The sequence below is a fragment of the Xiphophorus couchianus genome, chromosome 23 (genome assembly GCF_001444195.1).
Source record: "Xiphophorus couchianus chromosome 23, X_couchianus-1.0, whole genome shotgun sequence".
Taxonomy (NCBI): domain Eukaryota; kingdom Metazoa; phylum Chordata; class Actinopteri; order Cyprinodontiformes; family Poeciliidae; genus Xiphophorus; species Xiphophorus couchianus.
In genome coordinates this window covers 6,613,222-6,636,872 of record NC_040250.1, presented here as the reverse complement: position 1 = coordinate 6,636,872, position 23,651 = coordinate 6,613,222, and the positions used below count along the sequence as shown (strand labels likewise).

The 23,651-nt window shown below is 36.6% G+C and overlaps 1 protein-coding gene and 1 long non-coding RNA gene across 2 annotated transcripts; one reads left to right on the top strand and one right to left on the bottom strand.

The window, feature by feature from the left end:
- The first annotated feature begins 242 nt into the window (after positions 1 to 242).
- Positions 243 to 22,197, top strand: LOC114139623 (uncharacterized). The gene is made up of 18 exons (XM_028009658.1): positions 243 to 248; positions 295 to 362; positions 473 to 524; positions 779 to 884; positions 3,676 to 3,889; positions 4,944 to 5,086; positions 9,252 to 9,426; positions 9,568 to 9,623; positions 11,553 to 11,743; positions 13,343 to 13,453; positions 13,555 to 13,680; positions 15,322 to 15,420; positions 15,494 to 15,652; positions 18,540 to 19,098; positions 20,998 to 21,061; positions 21,633 to 21,811; positions 21,894 to 21,982; positions 22,056 to 22,197. Exons 1-18 carry the CDS (start codon positions 243 to 245, stop codon positions 22,152 to 22,154), a joined length of 2,496 nt encoding a protein of 831 aa, XP_027865459.1. The 3' UTR covers positions 22,155 to 22,197.
- Positions 22,198 to 22,727: 530 nt separating this feature from the next.
- Positions 22,728 to 23,651, bottom strand: LOC114139473 (uncharacterized). Its single transcript, XR_003594452.1, has 2 exons — positions 23,180 to 23,651; positions 22,728 to 23,089 (listed from the first exon to the last, which is right to left on the bottom strand). It is a non-coding gene; the product is annotated as an uncharacterized LOC114139473 (long non-coding RNA).

The window sequence follows — 23,651 nt, the reverse complement described above, 5'->3', positions numbered from 1 at the left end:
GATGCATTTTGGTGCAATAAACTACTTATTTATCAGCAACTGGTCGCTGTAATGTAACAGCGCGTCCACTAGATGTCGCGCTTTCACCGTCTACGCCTGACACGGGAGGACTCCCCGCAGCCAATCACAGCTCCGCTTTATCCAGCTTGACAAAGTTTCTCGTTTTCTTCTGTCAGATTGCGTTCACGAAGCCAAACAGCGCATTTGTCTTTTCGTTCCTCTTTCTCTGCGGAGCTTTAAAGATGGTAGTAAACAAGCTAGCTGCTACTTCATCCAACTCTTATCCACTCAAAGTCAGCCACGCCGGCGGAAGGAGCCTGCTGTGAGGGAAGAAGATGCGTCTGTGGCGTCTTTCCATCGCTGTGAGCCTCGGCCTGGTTTGGTATTTTTCAGACTGCGGTCGCACAATCATACAGTATGTTATAGGTTTCCTCCTCTGCGTTTCAACGCCGCTGCTATTTGGAAACAACAGGCGAGAGAGCAGCACCCAAACTGATGAAGAAACCAAAGAACATCCGCTTGAGGTCGGCACGTTGTTTTTGTTATTAAAAAAGCTACTTCCAACCATATTAAGGTTAATAACTTGTTGATATGAGGGCGAATTGAGTTTGTAAATCACAAAATAGTTGCATTTGAAACTCAAAATCAATCCCCACAGGTGAAACACGCCAATGAGTCAATGAAAGTCAGTTTCTAAAGTCATTTGAGGCTTGCCAACAGGTTGCACATTCCCAGAAATTCCGGTTTCTCAACTTTCTAATCTCGGTTCTGTTTCCAGGAATATGTCGAGGAAGAGTCGTTTGAACAGACTGATGTGAGGAACCTTGAGCAGAACATCCCGCTGACGTCTCAGTGTCCGCATGTGAAGAAATCCCTTCAGCAAGGTGAGGCAGAGAAAACTATGCACTCAGCAGATTCAGCCAGTGCGGATTAAAGCAGATTTTTGAAGTCTGATTTCAGGCCGCTGTGCCATCAGCTCTGTTTTGACTTGACACAGCCAGGACAGTTCACAGCTGCAGATCATGTTACATGCAGTGAGAGGGGATTGGAAGGAGGAAGAAGATAAAAACCACTTCCTCAGCAATAATCAAATTGGCTCTTAATTAGTAAAATATTGGCTTTATGCTGCAACCTGACTCTTAAAGTCACACCAATCTGCAAAATAAATATTTATAACTTCAAAATTTAAACTAGAACTTCAGTATCCACATTTTCTTAGTGTTCACAAACTGTTTACTACACCAAGAATTGGTGAATTAATTTACATAGCGTCTGGCTGTAATCAGAACTGTGACAATAATAATAATAATAATAATAATAATAATAATAATAATAATAATAATGGAGGAAGGGGGTTGCGGTCTAAGAGAGAAATTCAAATGATTGACTTTGTGATAAAGCTCTAAGTCGGTCGCTGTTCATGCAAATTAACACGTAGAAACGTCACAAGGCCAGCAGTCGACTGATAAATTCAGTCTGTATTTTTAACACGGTTCAGATTCACTGCAGCTGCATTTTAAGCTGCTAAACATTTTGATTAGTTAAGTTATTTAATCTGTCAGGTTCAAAGTGGGCGACTTTGAGGAGAAGTAAATGATTTGCAGCTCAAATCAAGCTGTAAGGAAGACAGACTGACAGTTTTATTCCTAAGTGTTTTCCTTTTGCTCTTCTGTAACCCAGCCAGTAATTTGCAGCAATGTCTTGTTGTTTTTCAGATTTGATCATAAATGAGCATCATGAATGCACTCAGGATACGTAATTACTGCATTATTAGTCATTAACGGGAGAAGAAAATAAGATCAAATCGTCCTTTCAGAGTAAAGATAAACTCTAATTGAAGTTTCCAAATGGCCCAATCTGATCATATGATTTCAGACATTTTTGTTGTTCCATGTATTTTTCCACTATTCTTTTTCCATAAGATCAGGGCCGGCCCCAGCTTTTTTGGGGCCCCAATGTTGTTTTAATTCCAACATATAAACACAACACATTTCACCATTCCTACATTATGCATGTAAAATACCTACAATTATGTGTGTAATTTGTAATCAGCTTATATCATGGCAGTGTTACTATGGATACACTTTGAATATGTTTTAAATAATTTGCATTTTGAAATGCAGAATGCTATGTAATTCATTTATTAATTCATGTATTTAAAATCAACATCTGACGATAAACACTCAATTTACAGTAAACAAGTTAACAAATGTAATCTTTTCTTTAATAAATTTGGAATAGATGTGTGCAAACTGTGCAACCCATCATTACTAAATAAAATCAAATTATGCTCTTGGGGGCCCCCTGGTGGTTTCTAAACAGTCGCTAAGCTCACATACGCTTTGGGCTGGCTGTGCATGGGATACTCACTAAACGTACACTGCAAAAACTCAAAATCTGTACTATAAACTTTTTTTGATCAAGTTTATAGTACAAATATCTTAGTACACTTGATCTATATAGGAGCTCGTTTTCAGTAAATAATTCATTAATATTGACAAAAAAGTCAATATTACAATCAAAATAATCTGCCAATAAACTAATACATTCTCATCAATATATAGGAACTTTTGACTTAAAACCTGTAAGTTAATACTGTCTTGTTTCAAGAGTACTAAATTATTTACACTAGTAGATACACCAAAAATACTTGGTAAAGTTTTGTTTTGCAGTGTAGTGTTTGTTTGGTAGTACAGCTAAATTTATGAATGAACAGTTTTAAAGTGAAATGGTTTCAATTTAGAAGAATGTTTATTTTATGCAGTGACAGATTTATTGCCTGTAACACTATTATTGAATCTTTAAATGCCTCTTATCTCTTTTAGTAGCTCAGAATAGTTTCTATAGAAAATTTAGACTAAAACTTTGAATCCTGAATAAACAATCAAACATATTAAATGTTGTTTTTACATCCAGTTTTAAGGTTAACAAGTAAAATCATAAATGCAGCCAGTTAGGGTTGCACAAATTTATCTTTACAGTAACATTACCCTACACTTATTGGTCAAGCATGTTTATATGGTTGGATAAAACATAAATCTGTTGAAATCCTTATTGTAAAATTATTTAAATCAACCAAATCGGGGTGTTTTGGATAGAGGAGGTTGTGCAGGAAAACAGCTGAGCACTAATAGTTGGAAATTTCAGATATTTCTGACTTCAGGAGTTTTTGAGTTTGTAAGCTTATGATTCATACAGGAAAAAAAAGTACTTTAATGTGGCCACTACAGGTATAATTACCAACATCAACTGGAGGATTACGGCTACAACAGCAAAGGGACAAGCGGCCATCAGGGACTCATGAGTGCTGCTGTGGTTTCTGTGGGAGGCCACCATTATCTGCTGTTGCCATGGTGGCGCTGCAGCGATGGGGTCGCACATGTCAAAGTGACATTCACACAAACAACAAGACTTTATTTAAAGAAATAAAAAGAGAAGTCCAAAGTGATTATCTTCCCCCCATGAACCCTCTAATGTTCAGAAGAGAATCGTTTAATGAATATTTGTGTTGAAATTTTACCTGAAGGTACTCAGTAGCTTTTAAATAAGAATTTGAATGTCTAACTACCTTCAGTGCAGTGCTGTGTTTTTTACTCCTTCTTCAGTTTGATTTCCAGGAGGCGAGCGTGGGATTATTCTACTGTGACTCACTGACTTTGTGACAAATCTTCTCAGTGTTCGAGTGCGCCTACGCTCAGCTGGTTCTGCCTTGGTACGCCGTCCCTGAGCCCTGCGAGCAGCAGCCCCTGCACAAGGTGCTCAGCAGGGATTTTGACTTTGTAATTGACCGCATCATTGAGAGGGCCAGGGACTTTGATGTCTGCCAGGCCATGGTGGACTGCATCAGGATTCTGACGCAGCACTTGCATGATGCGAAGCAGTCTGACCGGTGAGACTTTTTCCTTCTTATTGTGATTTAAGTGGAATTTCCTCCTTCGGGTTACTCTTTGCCCCCAGTAAAATATCTAAACGCTATAAAAGTCTTATTACTTTAACAACCTTATGAATGATTAACAACGTTTTGGTGCATACCTGTGGCAACGCAACGTAATATTTCTGAAAGTTTTTTCCTTTTTACAGATTTTTATAGCTCTTAAGTGTCTGATCTGAGGAATCACATTTTAATAAAAGATAACCTGACTTCAATTTTCAAATATTGATTTCATCTATTGAGTGAAAAAAGATTTTATCTTTCCAGAACAGCGTTGATTCCCCACTCAGCTCCTTCAGACTAGCCAGCAGCAATTAGCTAACACCTGGAAGGAAATGCAAATCTGCTGAGGTCATTATAGGAGCTACTTCTCAGTGAAACGTTGGTTAAAAGCGTTGTTAAAGGGTTAATAGAGGAGCCATGATGTGATAACTTCCTGAAGGCGGAGCTTCAGAATGAGCAGGAGCTTCTTAAAGCGACAGAGGCCTAATTTCAAGACGTGAAATCAGGACATACGTCATATTTGAGACATAACAACTGAAGTTAACATCATTACTAGATTATGCTATAAAATGCAGAGTTGAGTAGTAACTAATTACATACTTATATGAATTATTGTCATTTTCGTCCTTAAAATACAAAAAATTTCCTCTCAACTTAATATTTTGGTTGATCTAATTATGTAATTTTTAAATATTAAATAACTGATCAGTTACTCAGTACTTGAGTAGTCTTTTTACCAAATATGTTTTTACTCTGGTAATTTCTTGAAGGCTACTTTTTACTTTTACTTGAGTAAAATTATGTTGAAGTAGTGCTACTCTTACTTGAGTACAATTGTTTTGTACTCTACTCACCTGTAATAAAATTATACTAACTGCCTGGAAAACACATAAAAACGCCCCTTTAACATTTTTTTTCAATACCAAACATTCAGCACTTTAATCCTAAACTGCATGTTGTTGTAAATATTAGGTTCTCCTGATCGTTCAGACTCTGTTTTTCCCCTCAGAGACCCGTTGTTCAGCGCTGCCGCTCTGGAAATGGCGCTTCTCCGAGAGCTTTCCGACGCCTTGGTGCGCAGCCTGTTCCCCCGATCTGTCTGGGGCCAAGAAACCAACCGCTGTGCCTTAAATGAGATCATTGCCTTAAAGGGTAAGGAAGCGCTAAATCATCTCACGTACAGTAACACGGTGCCACACAAGGACTAAGCCTCTTCACTTCTTTTCAGAGTGAATTCTGTGTAATCCCTTATTGTCGGCAGCATTATAGAGCTTAGAGAGGTATTTTAAGGTATGTAAAAGAATGGATTTTCCTGCTGTGATCCTCCAATTTCCTTTAGGGATTTGTCACTTTTTTATATAACAGCAGATATAATGTTTTTATCTCTGGAGTTTTGCTGCAGGGGAAGGTTTAAGTTTTCATCTGAAGGCAACTCGGCAGGTCGGTGTCATACTGAGTTTCCTTCTTGTGCTTTCAACTTGAACATAACTGGGTCGAATCACTATAACTTTCAACACAGCATGAATGGAAGCGACTGCAGGTGTAGATCAGGCTTTAAAAGCATGGATTAGGAGGCCGGTAGACAGAGGAAAAGAATAATTTCATATATAATGCAGAAAGAATCATCAAATGGATGGTTTTACAGATTTAAAAACTCTACAAATAGGAGTTAAATTTAGTTTAGTTTGATCAAATTTTCTAATTGCTATTTTTTTCTTCCTCTTTCTCCTCTTTTTACAAGAAAAACTTAATAAAATTGCAAGAATAAAAGTGATACAATCACAAAAATAACCATGAATTTACAAAATAAAGTCATAAAATTACAAAAATAAAGTCATAAAGTTGCGAGAATAAAAGTAACAAAATTACAGGAATAAAGTCTTAGAAGAGAATAAAGTTGTAATATTATACTTAATATAAATTTATTTTTGTGTTATTTCAACGTTATTGTTGTGTGACATTATTCTCGTATTATTATGAATTTATTCTCCTTCAAATTTTATTTGTTTTTTCTATTTTCTCAATAATTCCCAATATTTTGCCATGAATTCTCCTTTAATAAGCATTGGCTCTTTTTTTAACGCCTGAGCTCCTAATTGAGAAAATACTCTAACAAAAACCATTTGAGTCACAGCAAAAGCTTTCCTCTCTAAATATTTAAATATTTCTTACTAATCCAATCCCCTGCTGGTATTTTATAGGCAAAACATTACATTAGGAAAAAACCACAACTGTTTAAAGGCTCAGATCCTGCAGTCCAACAGGGGTGACGCTTAAGGTCATGTGAACTGAAAGATTTTTTTTTTTTACAAATTAGCAGCCATGTTTCAGAAGTGCAATTAATCCTTAACGAGGACATCGCTGACTTATTCTGCTCATGCTCTCATATCCTTTCATGTTGGCTGTTGGACGAAAAGAGGAACGTCTCGCTCCTTTAATCTTAAACTGAAAACAAGATGGTTTATTATGAAGATCAGAGCTCTTCTTCTTTCAGAGAGAATTGCAGATTGAGTGCAAGACAATTACGCATACCTGGGTGGAAATATCTGTCCCTAAATCTTCATGTAAGACCCATTTCACAGTAGATTAAAACCTCAACACAGGATTAAAAATGAGCTATTAACTGTGAAGTCTCCTGGTCTTCCTTCTGCTGCATGTTAAGAAGGCAGCGGTTTCCCTTTTATGCTTTTTTAACATGCTGAAAATGTCTGTGGTGGGTTTTAGTGGTTTTGTGTTAGAGTCCTGGGATGGAAGCGATGCCAGTTACTGATTGAGTTAATCTAGAATTGATTGATTGTATTGATGATTAGTTGAGAGGCAGACATTTTCTTAAAAACCTAAGGCTTTCTCTTTGTACAAAAGCTTAATTTTTCCTTACATGCTGAATTAAAAAAAAAATTTAACATTATTTTTTCAGTTGTATTAAATTTCGTCTGAACAAAGAGATAATTAAGGTTTCCTCACAGTATTAAACTTAGACATGTTTATGTTTTATACATATTGAATAGCATCCAGCTGTTCTTATGCATGTTTAAAAAATATATCAGCTGGGTCAGGGCAGAAATTAGCATTCAAGGCTATGACCTGCATCTCTCCTCTTATGGTCAATGTATCCTGCATATTGTCTCTATTTTAAATAAAATAAATCATATTTATAAAATAAAACAAAACTGGAAACACTTAAGTTGCAGAATAGAAAACGAAAAGATTAAAAGAATAAAATGTGACGCACTTAATTCCCAACGATTGTTAAAACTTTGCTCCATGGAGAGCATTAAAGCTGCAGCATGTAACTTTTATACAAAATACATTTTTAAAATACTTGTTAAAGCTATCACCAAGTGATGACAGTATAATAAGAGACGGAAAATCGGAAAAGATCAGTCTCCTCCACCTAATCCCTGAGGTACTATTGTAAATTAAATTCCTGACCAAAAGCATCCAATCAGAGGCAGGAGGCGGGTCTTAATGCTGTCAATCAACCTTGTGAATGCGCTGCTAATGGCTCAGAAACAACTCATTTACAGGGAATGTGTTTTCCACCGTCGTCTTTCCATGCTAACTAGCATTAGCATTCATGACATGCTGTGCTAGCTGGGAGCTAAGTGAAGGCTGAGTGAAGATGCACTGCACACTTAAAAAAAATCATATTTTTCCTTCTACTTCACAATTATGCATTACTTTTTCCTGTAGCTTAAAATCCAAATAAAGTACATTAAAGGTCACTGATAAGGGGAAGGCTGCCTTGTTACTTCAGCAGGAACCTGAGATAGGATCAGTGTGCAGCAGGACACCCTTAACGGTACACAACGTCTGCACAGAAATCTCCTTTACCTGCTTCCTCTCCTGATGCCGATAAGCAACAAAAACACCGACAGAGTTTCTTTTATCACAGGAGAGCTTAAACTGATGGTGGAGCTACAGAAATATTTCACCAAAAAATGTAAAACTGCAGGGAGAAACTGCGCTCAGACCTTGATAAGAAACCACATTATACTTTTATACATTTTGCCTTGTGCTATCAGAGTTAAAAGTTATGCAGATGAAGAACTAAATAAAAATGTGGTTTCTTATCAAGGTCTTTGCAAAGTTTATTCACATTTATTTTAAGCTTTTAAAGAACTTGGGTTTTCTCCTTTTGAAAATGTAAAGTAACAGTCAAGTGTTGCCTGTTCTCTAGAATCAAACTCTAATTTTAGGAGCTGTTGCTAACGACAGTTTTGCAGTTTTCTCTAACCTAAAGGTTTCATATGAATAAATGTTCTGCCAATTATTCAGACAATTATTCAAAACATTGTGTATATTTTCTCAATGTTAATTTAAAACACTTTAATTATGTAGTTTCTTGGTGTATTTTGTTTCCAAATTTGTTGTAAACTTGTAGTTTCTGTGAAAATATCAAAAACTATAAAGAAACTCAAAGGCAATAACACTAAATTTCTAACGTTAAATGTAATTTTTCAAGCATGGAGGCTGCAGTTACCAATTTTCCAGATATATTAATATTTTAAATAAAACATTAAAGGTTTTCCAATTGTTTTCTATTGTTTTACACTTCTTTATATGTATTAATTAGTTTTATTTTGTAACCAGGTTGCTGTGTATTGCAGACTTCTGCCCAGGTCCCTCTTGAAAATGAGATTTAGATCTCAATGGGGTTTACCTGGTTAAATAAAGGAAAGAAAAACGTGACCTATGATGGTTCCTTGAACAGTTTAGGAAAAACATGTTTATTACTTTTTTGTGCAGTAATTAGTTCTTAAATGATGAGATTATAGTTTGGTCAGTTCTGCATGTTTTGAGCTGTTTTAGGGCGTTTTGTCACTTTAAATCCAAATAAGCTGCTGCTGGCCACGCCCACTAACTCAACGTTTACGGTCGCACTTCAAAATGGCTGCAAATAGATTTGCAATTATCCAACCGTATCTTTGAAAATCTTTGAAAAGCAGAAGTGGAGCCTCTTGCACAACCGACAAGAATGCAGGAAGTGGTTTCTGGATGATAAGTCAGTAACAAAACGATTCTCTTTTTCAGCAGCCATTGTACAGCGGTAAAACCTGCTGACCAATCGTGCTCAGCTGGGACACAGTTTTTGAAACAAATCATCTTCTAGACATCAAACACATTACCTTAGAAAACAGCTGTGTGGTTGTTTTTAGAAGCCGCTAAAAGATGGAAGTGTAAATTGTGCAAATAGTGAATTTTGCATAACGGGTCCGCTTTAAAAAAGCCCAATTATCATAAAAATCTTGTGTTTCAAGAGTTTCCTTATATTTAAGACTGTAAGTTTGAGGTTTCCTGGTGCTTGTCTTTGCAGGTCTGGGCCTCATAGTGAATTGGCTCTCTGACCCCGACAACCTGAACCAGCTGGTGGTGAATCAGCTCGACGGAGTCGCTCTGAAAAGCTCTGCAGAGGAGCTGCGCGTATCTGACCCAGATCGCGCCTCCGTTTCTTCGTGGGAGGGCGAAACCGACGAGGAAGGCAGTGAAGTGTGAGTAGCTGTCATCTCTGCATCCCGCTGATCTGACCTAGTGTTACTGAGGCTCAAAGAAGAAGAAGCTGCTGCTGCTGCAGCCGCCGTCTGTGTTTAAAATTGGATCAGGTTTGATTTTGTTTCTGTTTTATATCCCAGGAATTTGCCTGGAGCAGAGAGTTCAACCGGTACTGCAGTCACGTTCCAAAGGAAAGGTGTGTTTGTTGAGTTTGGTGGTGGAGATCTGCATCTTTTAAATGCAAAAAACACTTATAAAGATAATAATAGTTTCGGAAAAGCAGGTTGAATTATTTCAGTGTAGAGTACAAATGCAGTAGTGTGAAAAAGTATTTCTGAATTCCTATTATTTGCATGTTTCGGAACATTAAACTTCTCAAAGACAACACAATAAATTAAGTTATCGTCAACTAATCTAGTTAACTGGAGCATACAGACTCAAAAAAGGCAATTTGCTGAAAGAAAACATATTCAGAGCAGTAATTAAATCACAACTGTACAAAAAATATACATTTTGCATTTAAGATGGAAACATCTTTTTGTCTGTAAATATGTTTTACCAAAAAGTCAACAAGTGGAACAGTTTCAGCTTCACCTGTTCAGATTTAGTATTAGTTCGCCTTTACTGAACATAGTGTAATAAAAGAATAAACAGCTGTATAGAAACAAAATAAATGTAAAAGAAAAGCAAATAATAATAATAAGGTATATTTACATGCTTAAATATTTACTAAAGGAAAGCTACAGCATTACATTCCAGGCAATAAAATATTTATTCTCTTATTTATTTATTTCCATCCTTTAGTGTATTTCTAATATTGTATGAAAACGGCTTAAGTTGTTACATGAAAGATCTGTAAAATGTGCCATTTTTAAAAATCTGAAATAATCGTTAGTTGCAGCCCTAATTATCTTTGACTAATATTTAAATGTTCTGAAACACAGAAACATGACAGAGATATTAAAAAGTAGGAAATCAGGAAGAGGGCAAACACGTTTTCACGCCGCTGTATCTTCAACTGTTTGATGAAACACTTTGCGATGACAGCGGTGGCATTTCAATTCTTTACTGGCCGGTTTTTCCATACGCAATTAGTCCTGTTTGTTTGTCCAGACAGCTCATTACGAAAGCTGCAAGCTGAATGCCAAATAAGTCACAGTTTTCTCTTTGAACTGAAAAGAATCCAACAGTTTTAATGTTATAATTAATGCAATTTGTTGGACTATTACATTGATAACATTGAAGGTCTGAATACTAATCATGCTTCTTTTTCCCCGCTTTCTTTTTTTCTTTTCATCTACTGTCGACTTTCTCACAAATCCTGCCAAACTTTAAACCAAAAACAAATGTTAAGCAGAGATAATTTATTCACTTTAAGCGTAGTACAAGATTGGGGGAAGCGCAGTATCGTGCAAAGTCATTCTTAAGATTTTATTTTTGTAACAAACCACCACAAACTTTTAATGTATTTAGAGGTTTTATTCTGATGTTGGCAGTGTACCCAAAAGGTTTTACTCAACAGAGAGGGGTGATACTTTTACGTTAGTCAAATTTCTGGATTTTCTACCCACTGAATGAAAATCAAACATGTTTTAACCAAAAATCCACCAGACATAGACACACACCTGCAGTTCTTGTTAAAGTTTAATAAGTTTTTTATTAAAAGAAACTAATTTGGCAAAAATTCCTTTTGATTGATTTTGCTATTTTTGTTACTCATATGAATTATTGTCATTTATGTCCTTAAAATGCCAAATTTTCCACTTAACTTTATATTTTGGTCCATTTGATTATGTAATTTTTAAATATTAAATGATCAGTACACGAGTTAACTTTTTACCAAATACTTTTTTACTCTTACTTTAGTAAAAATACGTTGAAGTAGTGCTACTCTTACTTGAGTATAATGTTTGGGTACTCTGGATGATGAGTAATCAGTACTGAATCAGTATTGGTCAAAATTGGAATTGGTAGGTTTGGTTTATAAAGTTCGGTAATCTGTGATCGGCCAGAAAAGTGCAATCAGTGCATCTCTACTGATCCATCATTTCTAGCTGTAATAACTGAAGCTGGGTGCTAACTTTCAGTACAAAGATGACTTTGGTTTTATTTATTTATTTTTAAGGTCACAAGTTAAGGGAAGGATGGTCCAAATTTGTGGATAAGATGAAGACAAAGAAAGCCAAGAAGAAGAAGATAAAAAAGATGGAGCAAGAGCTGGTTATGAGAATCATCGCGACCCAGGAAGACGGGTCCAACGATGAGGACGGCGGCAGCAAAGAGGGCTCGGTCGTCAGCCAGGACGAGTCACACAGAGTGAGGCGGCCATGGATCCTTGTGACGTCACACGCAAGCTTCCGGCCCCATCTCGCTGCTGGAGGGCAAAAAGCTGCTAGCTGACGATGACTAGCATTGGTTCTAGCTGTTAATTCTCAAAACAACATATTAAATATACGCCTGATATATTAAAGAAAAAGGGACACAGTGATTTGCTACACTATGACAACTAGATAACAAGGTCAGTGAAAAGTTTTAATTAATAAAAAAGAAATTGGAGAGGAAAGTAGTTCAGTTATGCTAGCTTGATTTTGGCAACATTAGCATGTAGATGTGATGTGGAATTTGTTGTTTCGGTTCAGCTAAAATAATAAAAAGGCGACCCAACTCAGAGAGATCATCAGTAGAGCAGGTGTTTAAATTAGCTAATCAACCACAGCTGTGTTAGCTTAGCTAGTAGCTGCGGTAGCTAATCTACCACAAAGATTACTTATTAATAATCCCTAAATAAACAGAAAGCCTAAAAACATGAAGCTGTAACAGACTGAATGTTATGTTCTTTGTGTGGGAAATGTTTGAGTGTCTTTTTGGTGTTGAATCTGGAAACATAAAGTAGAGGTTGTTTTTTTTTATCAGTTTCTATGGCAACGAGTCTGTGATTAGCGTAGCACACAGAGAACGAGAAAGTTTTGTTTTTTTTAGTTATTTAACGTTTTTTCTGCGCCATTTTCCCCTTTGATGTGGCAAACAGCACTAAATTAATAATACCTGCAGGTTTCATTTAGTCAAGTTGTTCTACTGCGGCCACGCAGCCATGGATGTCTTGTAAAAAATAGTCTTTTTGCCCTCCAGCTTTGTGCGCATGCGCGAGATTTCCGGATATAGACAACAACATGAACGGGTCCATACATGATACCTGTCAAGTTTTGGATTTGAAAATACGTGAAATTTGTCGCCGACCTGTGCTACCGTCAGAGCGGCGGTGTGGGAAGAGACCATCATTGGACTGGGGGTGAATAGGAGGAGGCAGACGTCATTATGTTATAATTAAATTTTACGGAAACATACTAATACGGGAGCACGGCAGGAAAGAGGGGTAAAATATAGTAGTTTCCCGGCCAAAATGGGAAACTTGACAGGTAAATGAAGATAACATTGCAGCCTAAGTGACCCAATTCCTATTTTTTGTCAAATCTGATTTTTTTTGGGCTGGTCTTTCATTCTTCCAAATATATGCGACTTGTACTGTGATATCCAGTGTGAAAAGACCTGAAAGTGTCCCGCATGCGCAGTAGAGGACGCAATAACCATAGAGAGTGTGCTCAATAAGAAGTGCTCAGTGTTCTGCCAATAAGAAGAAGTAGTGCTCAGTGTTTGCGGAAGTAAATGTGCATGCTAAGGATGACTGACCATTCAGATTAGGTAAACATTTTTTAAAAATCAGATACGTATCGGATATCCAAGTGACCTGGGTCACATTCAAAGAAAAATACGACCTGTGTTGTCATGAGAAGATCAGATACAGGTTGCATTAAGGCAAAAATAAGTAAAGAATTGGAATTGGGTCACTTCGGGCTGCAGTGTGAATGCAGTTAAACCTGCCATGTTCATTCCCTCATGTCTCCTCGCTTCGATCAGGACGACAGCGATCTGGACGAGTACCTGGCCAGCGTCCAGGAGGACATGATAGAGTTCAAGCTTTCTTATGAGATGTGGCGCGTTGGCTGCTGGGCTGTCAGCATCCCTCATGTGAGTGGCTAAAGACGTCGTAAGGCTCTTATCTGCATGCCGAGGCTGTGTTCGCTAATGTCTGAGCCACGCTGTTGAGCAGTCGTTAACTCTTGTTTCAGGCCGACTGGGAGGACGACGAGCTAATCTTCACCGTTCACTTGGAGGAAAAGGGCAGCCCTGAGAATTTACACTGGGACATCAAGAAGACTTACATGGATGTTGTTTATTTCCACAACAGATGGCAGGTAAAGCCCTGCAAGCAGAGCCGCGATGCGCTTTGTTCTTCCTAATTACAGCATTTTCCTGATTGTGGGACACTGGCAGGTGTTTCAGGAGCTTCATTCATTGTGTATATGCCACTGTGGCCAAGATGGATGACAAAAACAGCTTAGAGACGCTGAAAGGCTCGTGTGTAAAGCGAGTTCAGACTATTTACCATATGGCTAAGAATCAAACGCAGCAGTTTGCTCTTTTGGCTGATGCAATGTAGCGCCAACCTGTTGGAAAACATTTTTTTGGCAGTAGCTTGATGTCTGTGCAGTGAGCGATGAAAAGCCCACTGGAATTGTTGCACTCAATTAAATTTATTTCTTGCCTTTTCCATAGCTTGTTTTGCCATAAACCACAAAAATGCGGGCAGGAATGTGAAAACAACACATCTGTTTTGTATAATAAGGGGAATGAAGTTACTGCCATGCCTGAAAGCGGTTTCAAAACTGCTGCTCTAGTTTTTTCTGCTGATACGGAGCTTTCAACGTACAACTCCTCTGACCAGAAGATATTGATCAGGAACAACTAACTGATATCCTGGACAGGAGATTCTGAAATTAGCCTCTATTGAGATAAGATCAGTCCCTCATCCATCTGGCTTATTGATGATGTACTTTGTCTAATCGTTTGATTATAGTGAAAACTCCTGAAGACGTTTTTCTAGGTCTGACTTAATGGCGTCCTAATTAAAGCGCACAAGGTTTGTCATGTATTGAGCTGCACACCAGTTCATTGACCACTGTTCACCTGAAAGCTCTATAAATAGATTAATTTGGGCTATTTTTGTCTGAGTTTCCACCAGAAAACTTCCTCATCCTGGTGCTATGGGGCGCTAGGACTGTCAACCAGTTGTTTTTTTACTTAAAAAACTGTTTAAAGTTGACAGGAAATTTGAAAATATGATTACGTACTGTGAATAATGTCTTCCAGTAATGCAAAATTACCTAAACACCAACTACAAAGTCTTTAAAAAAGGCAAACATATAAAGTACATGGTTTTATACTTCCATTTGGGTCTCCACTGCTTCTAAAAAGCAACCCAGACTTTTTTTTGGAAATAAGTTAATTTTTTTTGTTGCTGGGAAAATGAGCCGTTTCAAAAACCTCCCAAATGTTGAGTCACAATCAACAGGCATTGCACCGTCACCTAGCAACAAAAGCTGAGGTCCAGCACGTTTGGTCAGCTGGTTTTACTGCGGTACAACGGCTGCTGGAAAAGAGAAGAGTTTTGTTGTTGACTTACCATCAAGAATTCATTTAATGCGTTCTTGTTGGTTGTGCAGGAGGATCCACTTCTGCTTTTCGAAGATTTACTGGTTGTATATTTGTGAATCTGTGAGCAGCTATTTTCGCATGTGAGTGTAAACTTTGAGTTGGGGGTCGTGGCCAGCAGCAGCTTATTTTGATTTAAAGTGGCAAGAGGCTCAGGATAAGCAGAAATGAGCAAAGTGAAATCTCATTATCTAAGTGTGATTTCTGTGCAAAAAATGTAATGAAATAGAGCACAAGTGTAAAACTCCTGTCGCTGATTGCTGGATAAATTAAATAAAATTATTGTTTGTTACATTTTGTTCACCTTTATTATTTTTTTCTAAATGGTGATATCAATATTTCAGGACTCCACCAGCCTTCCCACCGTCTCCACCCTGGAAGACTCTGAGGTCAGCGCTGAGGTGAAAGATGAAGCCACAGCCTCAGCTGAGCACTTCCTGCAGGTCCGAAAGCTCAGATCACACGGATGAACATTTAAAGAGCTTTGAGTGAACGTTTTGTCTCTTTCTCTTGCAGGAGTTGGTATCTGACGCCATGATCGGCCACACTCAGGCCGTTTTTCAGTTCCTGTGTCCGCTCGACAAGCTGCTGAACGAGGAGGAGCATTATGCAGGCGTGTGGGGGATTCTTAGCGGTCTGGCCTGCTTCCTCACTCCAGGCCAAGAGGAGGAAGAGGTGATGGGTCACTGCAGCTTTCATTATCATCATTAATGATTATTAATGAATCATTAATAATAATGATTCATTGGCAAGTTGATAAACTCGAGAATTGTCTTAGTTGGACAATTACAGAATGTTTCCACACAGTTTAAAATACACAAGTTATTTATGTTATTGTTTAATCTATCGATTATTTTGACAATTAATTGGATAAAACAAATTGTAGATTTTCTATTTTACCAAATGCACATCAACAAATGATCCAGTTCCTTATTTGAATAGGACAATCAACATTTTATTGCCTAAAATGCAAAAATGTAGCTTTCCTTTAGTGAACGTTTGATCATTGGTAGCTAAAAAGAAATACTTCTAACATTAACGCGTGAATAGCTCAGCTATTTCTACATCACAACAGTGCAGGGCTGATCTGTTGATTATTTATTAATCATTTATTAACTGATTTTTTTGTGTAAATTTGAACCAGGTGAAACTAAAACATGGTGAAACACTTCAAAGGTTTTGTTTTCCATCTTAAATGCAAAATGCATAAAAAATTTTTACGGTTTTAGCTTAATCTCTGCTGAGTGTGTTGTTCTTTCAGCAAATGTTTTTTTTTGAGTAAATATTTTGACAATTATTTCAGTAATCGGTTGATCATGATTTATCTAATTGTTTCAGTCCTAAGTTTTGATACTTTTGATCAAAAAGACATTTTATTTTTTGCCTGTACCAGCATGAAGGCCACTCACCAAAGAAGAATAAATCAGTCCAAAAGCAACATAACCACAACAGATTCAAGTTTGCAAATTCACTCTGGGGTTAATTTTGGATAAATGTCCTGCAGGCTGATGTAACTAAAACTAAAAAGATTTTTGGCCAAAATGATAGCTGCAATTGAAGGAAAAAAATCAACAAACATTTTCAGTGTTTTCAAAATAATTCACTAAACAGAAGATAGTTTCTTGAAAGCCTTGCTATATTAATAAATATAGGGATATATTGATGTCATCACTGCTGCCACCACCTGTTTGGGAGGGGAACTGCTTGTTCCTGAGGCGTTTACTGCTGCTGAGTCACTTGGCAATGGTGGCCAATGATTAACGCTGCCCCTGTTAACTTTTTTATTTTTTAATGACTGAAAAAACAAATTAGATTTCATAAAAAATGGTATATAACTAAAAATATATCTGTAAAAATTTGATTTAAAAATTTTATTGCAATTTTTTTCCTCTCATTTTAAAAAACACGGAGATAAAAGTGGATGGATGCTTTTATTATCACTTTTTTTTTTTGTTTTATCGGTCTTTTCAGTAGTTTTGAAATTTGTTAAAAATGATAAATCTGTTTATCTGTAACATCATTTCAAATGTACCATTCCAGAATACATCCCACTTCTGGTTCTTAAGTTTGGAACAAAATAAAATTTTATTGAGTTTGCAGCCAAAAGCTTAGGGCACAGTCAACACACGTGTGTGTGTGTGTGTGTGTGTGTGTGTGTGTGTGTGCGCGTGTGCGTGTGCGTGTGTGTGTGTGTGTGTAACAGCAGGTTGCTGCTGCTGATAGCCATGCGGCCTGCATGCCTCCATTTGTTTGCTGGTCTGCGGCAGGTTGCTCATCCATGTAGGAACTAAAATAGAAACAAGTTCATCTCTACCGAGGGAGCACATTTGTCAGATCCACAAAAGCGGCTCACTGACCTACAAAGCCGACCTGGTGCAGCAGAACATCACAAGGTTGATGTTTCTCCTCTGAAATGGTTCAGGGCTCTGCAGGACGAGTCACACCTCTTGAGGTTTTTCACATTTTATCATGCTACACACTCAAGCTTTGTGTTTTACCGGGATTTTAATCTGATAAATGGAAAAACAGAAGTGGAAGATGTAAAAAATACCTTACAACGACCATTATAAATAGAAAAAGAAAAAAATTATCTGAAATTTTCTGGAAAAACAAGAACATTTCTGGTTTTGAAAAGTTGAAAATGTACTGGAAAAACTCAGAAATGTTTAGATTAATCTTGAACATTTTCTAGAAAAACAATCCAACATTTCAGTTTCAAGTCAAGAATTTGCTGGAGAAAACCAATAAATTTTTAGACTGATTTGACAAACTTTATACGATCTTTTTTGAAAATGTTTGAGTTTGAAAAGTAAAAAATTAGCTTGAAAAAACCTTTTTTAGATTAATATCAGAAATGTTCTATAAAAAACACAAAAAATGTCCAAGTTTGAAAAGTCAGAAATGATCCGGAAATGACTAAGAAATTTTGAGATTAATTTTACATTTTCTAGAAGATAATCTGTGAAATTTGAGTTTGAATAGCTGAAAATTTTTCTTGTACAATTTTCCGGAACTCCGAAAATTTCCTAAAGTCGATAATATTCAACATTTGAAACTTCGAAATTTGAGTTTCCCTAGAAAATTTCTGAGATTAATCAAACTATTTCTGAGATTTTTTTAGCAGAAATCCTAGCACTTCACTTAAAAAGAGCCTTCAAAAACAGTTGTGTGCTTAAATGTTGTTTTATCAATTCAATGACGTTTTTATCTGTCTTTTTTGAAGTTACATCAATGTAGAGACAATTAGATATAATTCTTTAATGGGTTTTATCAATGCATTCTGGCACAACCAACATTTTGTCGTCATTTATGATCTTTATATGCCCCAAAATGAAAACGAGCTTGACACCTCTGGTTTAATGTGTTTGTGTTAAAATGTACAAAGCAAAAAAACATGTTAGAAGTCATTTTTATGTCAGGATTTAAAACCTGATGAAGTTGGAAACCTGCTCCTGATTTTGAAGTGGTTTTTTTGGAGGTTTGTGTCTTTAATTAAATATGAAGGCTGTTTCCTCAGGGTCTGCTGTCTGTCACATCCAGATTGTTTTTGTTTTCTTTGCAGAACTCAAGCCTGCAGACAGAAGTCCCCAAAGAAAACGCACTGCCATCTCCACATCCTGAGTCGACCTCCCTCTCTGCAGAAAATCATTGTAATTCCACTCCTCTTCAAAACGGATCTCCGCTCCCAAAGATCGTCATCTCCCAGTACAACAATCCTCCAAAACAGCCTGAGGAAGCAGAAGCTAACCCGCATGAAAACTGCCTCCAGGACTCTGATAACACCTTAACCTCTCCCGTCAAAATGAACATCAAGGGACTGAGCAGAACCGGGTCGCAGGAGTCTCTGTCCTCCTCGAAGGCCAGCGGGGACGAGGAGCCGCCTGATGAGACGCAGCGGGCGGCCGCAGAGGGGCCGTCGCGCCTCGGCTGCAGCTCAAAGTCGAATAAAAAGGAGCATACGTGTTTCAGGATGTCGGGTGTAGCGGGGAAAACGAAAGGAAAGGAGACGATGCCGGGTGCTCTGCAGAGAGGAGACGACTCTCAGGGTCAGAGAGGTCAAGGCAGCTGTGAGCAGCTGGAGTCAACCAAAGCCATTATTGAGCTGCTGAAAGAAATATCAGGTTTGTTTACTCTTTAATGTCAGATGATGCGCTCATGTGGACTTCACAGCAGGGTTTGAAACTCTGCCGTTTCTGCTATTATCTTTTTCTTCTATTGATTTCTTTCTTTTTCCTGCTGAAGTCTTGACAGCTGGTTCATTTCTGTGGCAGAAAAAATAAAACCGCCACCTGAAAGCAGAATACAGAGAAACTGTACTCAAGTATGAGTACATGTTTGTTTTTCATTCTAGAAATTGTACTAAAATAAAAGTAGTGGTACATCATAATAAAATTACTCAAGTAAAAGTAAAAATTAAAAATGCATTTGCTATAAAGTCTACTCAAGTACTGAGTAACTAATCAAATAATCAGTTCTTTGATATTTAAATATTTTAAATCAGACATAACAAAATATAAAGCTAAGTGGACGTTTTGGAATTTTATGGACAAAAATGACAATATTTCATATACAGTAAGTAACAAAAAAATAACAAAATCAAGGGAAATAATTTGTTCTAAATCACTTTTTCAGTAAAAGTCTGAATAAATTTGATCAAAAACTGCAGGTGTGTGTCTGTGTTTGGTGCTTTTTGAGTTAAAACGTGTTTGTTTTTCATTCAGTGGGTAGAAAATCCAGAAATTTTACTCAAGTAAGAGTAGAAATACTTCATAATAAAATTACTGAAGTAAAAGTAAAAAATACAAAGTAGTAAAAAAAAAAAAAAATAGTTTTTTCAAAAAAAGTTTACTCGTGTAAATGTAATTGAGTAAATGTAACTAGTTACTACTGGACTCTGCCTGTAAGGACTTGAAAAGTTGCCTCAGGAATCCTGCAGTGAAAACAGACTCTTCATTAATCAACATGTTATTTTTAGTGCGGTTTGTTTTTATGAGGCCTGGGTAAAACTTTCATTTTCAGAGGAAATTGAGAGCTGACAGCTGGTTGCCTGGAAAAATAATGTATTAAAAAAACATTGTTAAAAATGAAAACTTCTTGCAGTCCGAGGTGAGGACAGAAATCATGCAGAGTCGGTAGAATATAAAATGAAAGCAGCAGCTGCAGAAACATGTTTTAATAATGTAGCCTCAGCAAAGAAATAAGTTCAGAGATGAATTTTCAACCTCATGCAAACTTCATACTGTTAAATTAATTTTATAATTAACTCACACTGTGGTTGTTTGTCTTGGAAATAAATTATCTTAAATACTTGACTGACAGAAGGCCGGTTGGAGGAAATTAAGTTAGTTTTATTGTTGCAGCTTTAAGAATGAAATGACAGATTTGTAAATAGTGACCGAAAATCATTTTAAAGAGAAAAAAGCTTTTAACGAGAGTTTATAAATTTATTTTGCATGATATTTCGCAATGCTTCTGTTCTTCCTGTTGCTGGTGCATCTTTTCCTACCACACTTTATCCTTCCACTCAACTTTCTATGAATATTCTTGGCTACAGCATTCTGAAGAATCAGCTTTTTTTTAACAATGTTTTGTAACTTACTTCGTGACTTGTGTATAGACCATAATATTGCCATTATGAGACATTTGTGCATTAAGAATGAAAGTTGGGTAATTTTTGACACTTAATTTTTTATTATCTGTAGGCAATAATCATTCTAATTACAAGAAGAAATTTTAAATGGGTCACTCTAGGAGTTTCATTTTCTGAAATGAGCAACAAAGATTATTGATCTTTTATTAGGTTGCACCTGTTTAAGTTATTGATGCTAAAAAAGGTGTTTTTCTAATCTGTTAAATCAAAGGAGGTAACATCTTTTCCACTTTGGTTTAATATTTCCTTGATGTTTATCTAATTTGAGTTCTGTAAAAGCAATATTGATATTTTCTGATTGGAAAAGCACAGATTTTTATTCTCATGACTGCAGTTTTATGATTTTATAAGCTTGTCCTTTCTTTCACAGGAAACTCCATCCTGATCAACATTTTTGATGCCATATTAAAACCTGTGATGCCCATCTTGAAGAAGTAAGTCAACAGTTTACGTTCTTTCACTTTCACAAGATATTTGCACTAGAAAGTAGACCAAAATTATTTGGTAAAATTTGTTTTCGCAGTGTATTAAGTGAAAATAAAAAACATTCAAACAAACACGATCTCTCATCAAATCATGAAAGAAATTATTTTACCAAGTAATTTTTATCTAGTTTTTTGTGCAAATTTCTTACCACACTTGAAATAAGACGAAATTAACTTACAAGTCACAAGTGTTTCAGTAAGATATGTTTTAAGTTAATAAGTCCTTAATATTGATGAAAACATACCAGTTCATTTGATAGATAATTTAACTTTAAACAGGATATTTTTCCCATGTTATAAGTGAAATCATCTGCCAGTGACTCTTTCATCAATATTAACAAATTATTAACTTAAAATAAGCCCTTAAATCTTCCTGAATAATTACTTGTTAGTTAGTTTTTGTGTAATTTCAAGTTTACTAAGATATTTGTATGAAAAAAAGACCAAAATTACTTTGTAAGATTTTGTGTTTATTGTAGTGTTATTTTTTTTTCTGAGTCTCTGTCTTGTTTCTGTGCAGGAAGATTAACTCTTTCCTGAACAAGTTGAACCCGACGGAGGAGCAGATGGTGGCCTACATCGACGCTCTGCGCAGCAATCTGTGGCCAGAGACCCAGCAGGTCACCGCTCCTCATCCTCGCACCGACGAGGAGAGGAAGGAGACCCGAGAGCGAGCTCACAACCTCATCAACGCTCGATGTAGCCCACTTCTTCCTGCTCTCCATTCAGATGCGTTCACGTTGCTTTGGGGGGAAACCTGACTCCTGTCTCCTCTCTGCAGATTCAAGCTATCTCGTCCTGAAGAAGATGGACGTGGAGTCGGTTTTTAATATCTTCCAGAACCAAGAGGAAAACAAAACTCTGATCTGTGTGAGTATCTCACCCTTTCCGCCTCCCTTCGTCTCTTTTCACTGTAAAACATGTCCGCCGTGTTTTTCAACAGATGCTACTCGCGTTCCTGTTGAGGGAGTTTCTGCCTAGCGATCCCTCGCTGCAAATCAGTGCTGCGATTCTTCACAAAGTGACCAACCACGCCAACTAAGCTGTGAAACCTGCCTTTATTTTAATGTGCAACCATTTTTTAAAATAATAATGTTTATAATATATTGCCTTAATGTTTGGGATCATGTGTGCATAAATGTAAAAGAAGTTTCCTTTTTTTGTGTAAGTATTTTGTACCTCAGACACAATGTGGGTGTTAGTTTCTTTTTGTTGATGGCTGAGATCAGGAACTTTATCTGTGAGTCAGAATCTTCTAGTACTTGATGATCTCAGGAAGGAAAAAGTGACCTCTGTTTCTGTTTTCCAGGTATCACCGCCCACATTTTGTTTTCTAAAATAATTTGGCACTTTGTGTTAAAGGTCTTTGCTTACAAAAGGAATCTGATTCAGGTATTTTTGAAAATATAAAATCTTGCTGCCTCTCCCAAAACTTGAAGTAAATATGTAAAACTTGAAAATTTATTCAAAATAAAATATGTATTTATAAAATATTGGCTTTTTTTGTTTTTTCTTGTTTATTTAACCTTTATTTCATAAAAAACCCATTGAGATTAAAATCCTCTTTTCCAAGGGAGCAACAAATACAACACAAAAATGTTTATTTTTTTAATGATTTTTTTTTTTGATAGACGATCCGTATTTGTTGTGAACGTTGGGTGAAAATCTAAGAATTTTGTTTTAGTTATGGTCATGACATTAACATGTTATTTTTTTATTAATTACATAAATTTTAACGCATTCAAAATTTCATGTAATTATTCTTTTTTTTTTTTTTTTACCTACAAAGGTTCTGTTCTTGTACTCCAGTAAATCTGATGCACAAGTGACATCTGCAGACAAATAGCTGTTTGTTTTGACCTTTAAAATCACTCAAAAACCACAGAAGAAGAAAATCATAACTCCTTTGTGACTCCTCCTCGGCTCCACAGCTGTGCGCACACAGACTTTACGCCACTCCAACTTCCTGATTATCTCCTGGAAGTAACAGGAATCAAACCGGTCACTCGAGTCGCTTTGTTGGCTTATCATGGTTACTTTGGGGAGAGACAAAACCTTCATTCTCACTTTGCATCACAACAGCTTCACTGGTAAGAATGTTGCTGCGAGGGACATTACACCCAAATCAGTCACTTAGCAAGTCGTCATGGAGAAAGCTGCAGCTGATGCGTAGAAAGCTTCAGGGACGTCGTTTCCATGGTGACCAGGTGTCAAAAAGAGCAGCGAAGAAGACACTTAATGAAAAAACATAAATGAGAGTGACATTCTGTAAAGACCTACCTGGTTAAAAACCCCTTCAGACTGGGACATTTAGAAGAACGGCTATTTAGAAAAGAAAATATGGACGCTACCAGTATTCATTAATAGTTATATTTAACTAGTGCAAAAAAAAAAGCTTTTATGAGTGTTTTATTACTGTAGTTTAAACTTTTACTTGAGTAACTTCATTACGTCACATTTTATTTGGTTAATATAAATCTTGTTTCAAACCAAAAGTTCACCATGCAATATGGAGCTAAATTGGAACCATAATTTGTTC

Excerpts from the sequence above, each read along its gene's own strand:
- LOC114139623 (XM_028009658.1), top strand. Across the intron at positions 15,421-15,493 it reads CAGCTGAGCACTTCCTGCAG|GAGTTGGTATCTGACGCCAT; the intron begins GTCCGAAAGCTC and ends TTTCTCTTGCAG. Across the intron at positions 21,062-21,632 it reads GTGATGCCCATCTTGAAGAA|GAAGATTAACTCTTTCCTGA; the intron begins GTAAGTCAACAG and ends GTTTCTGTGCAG.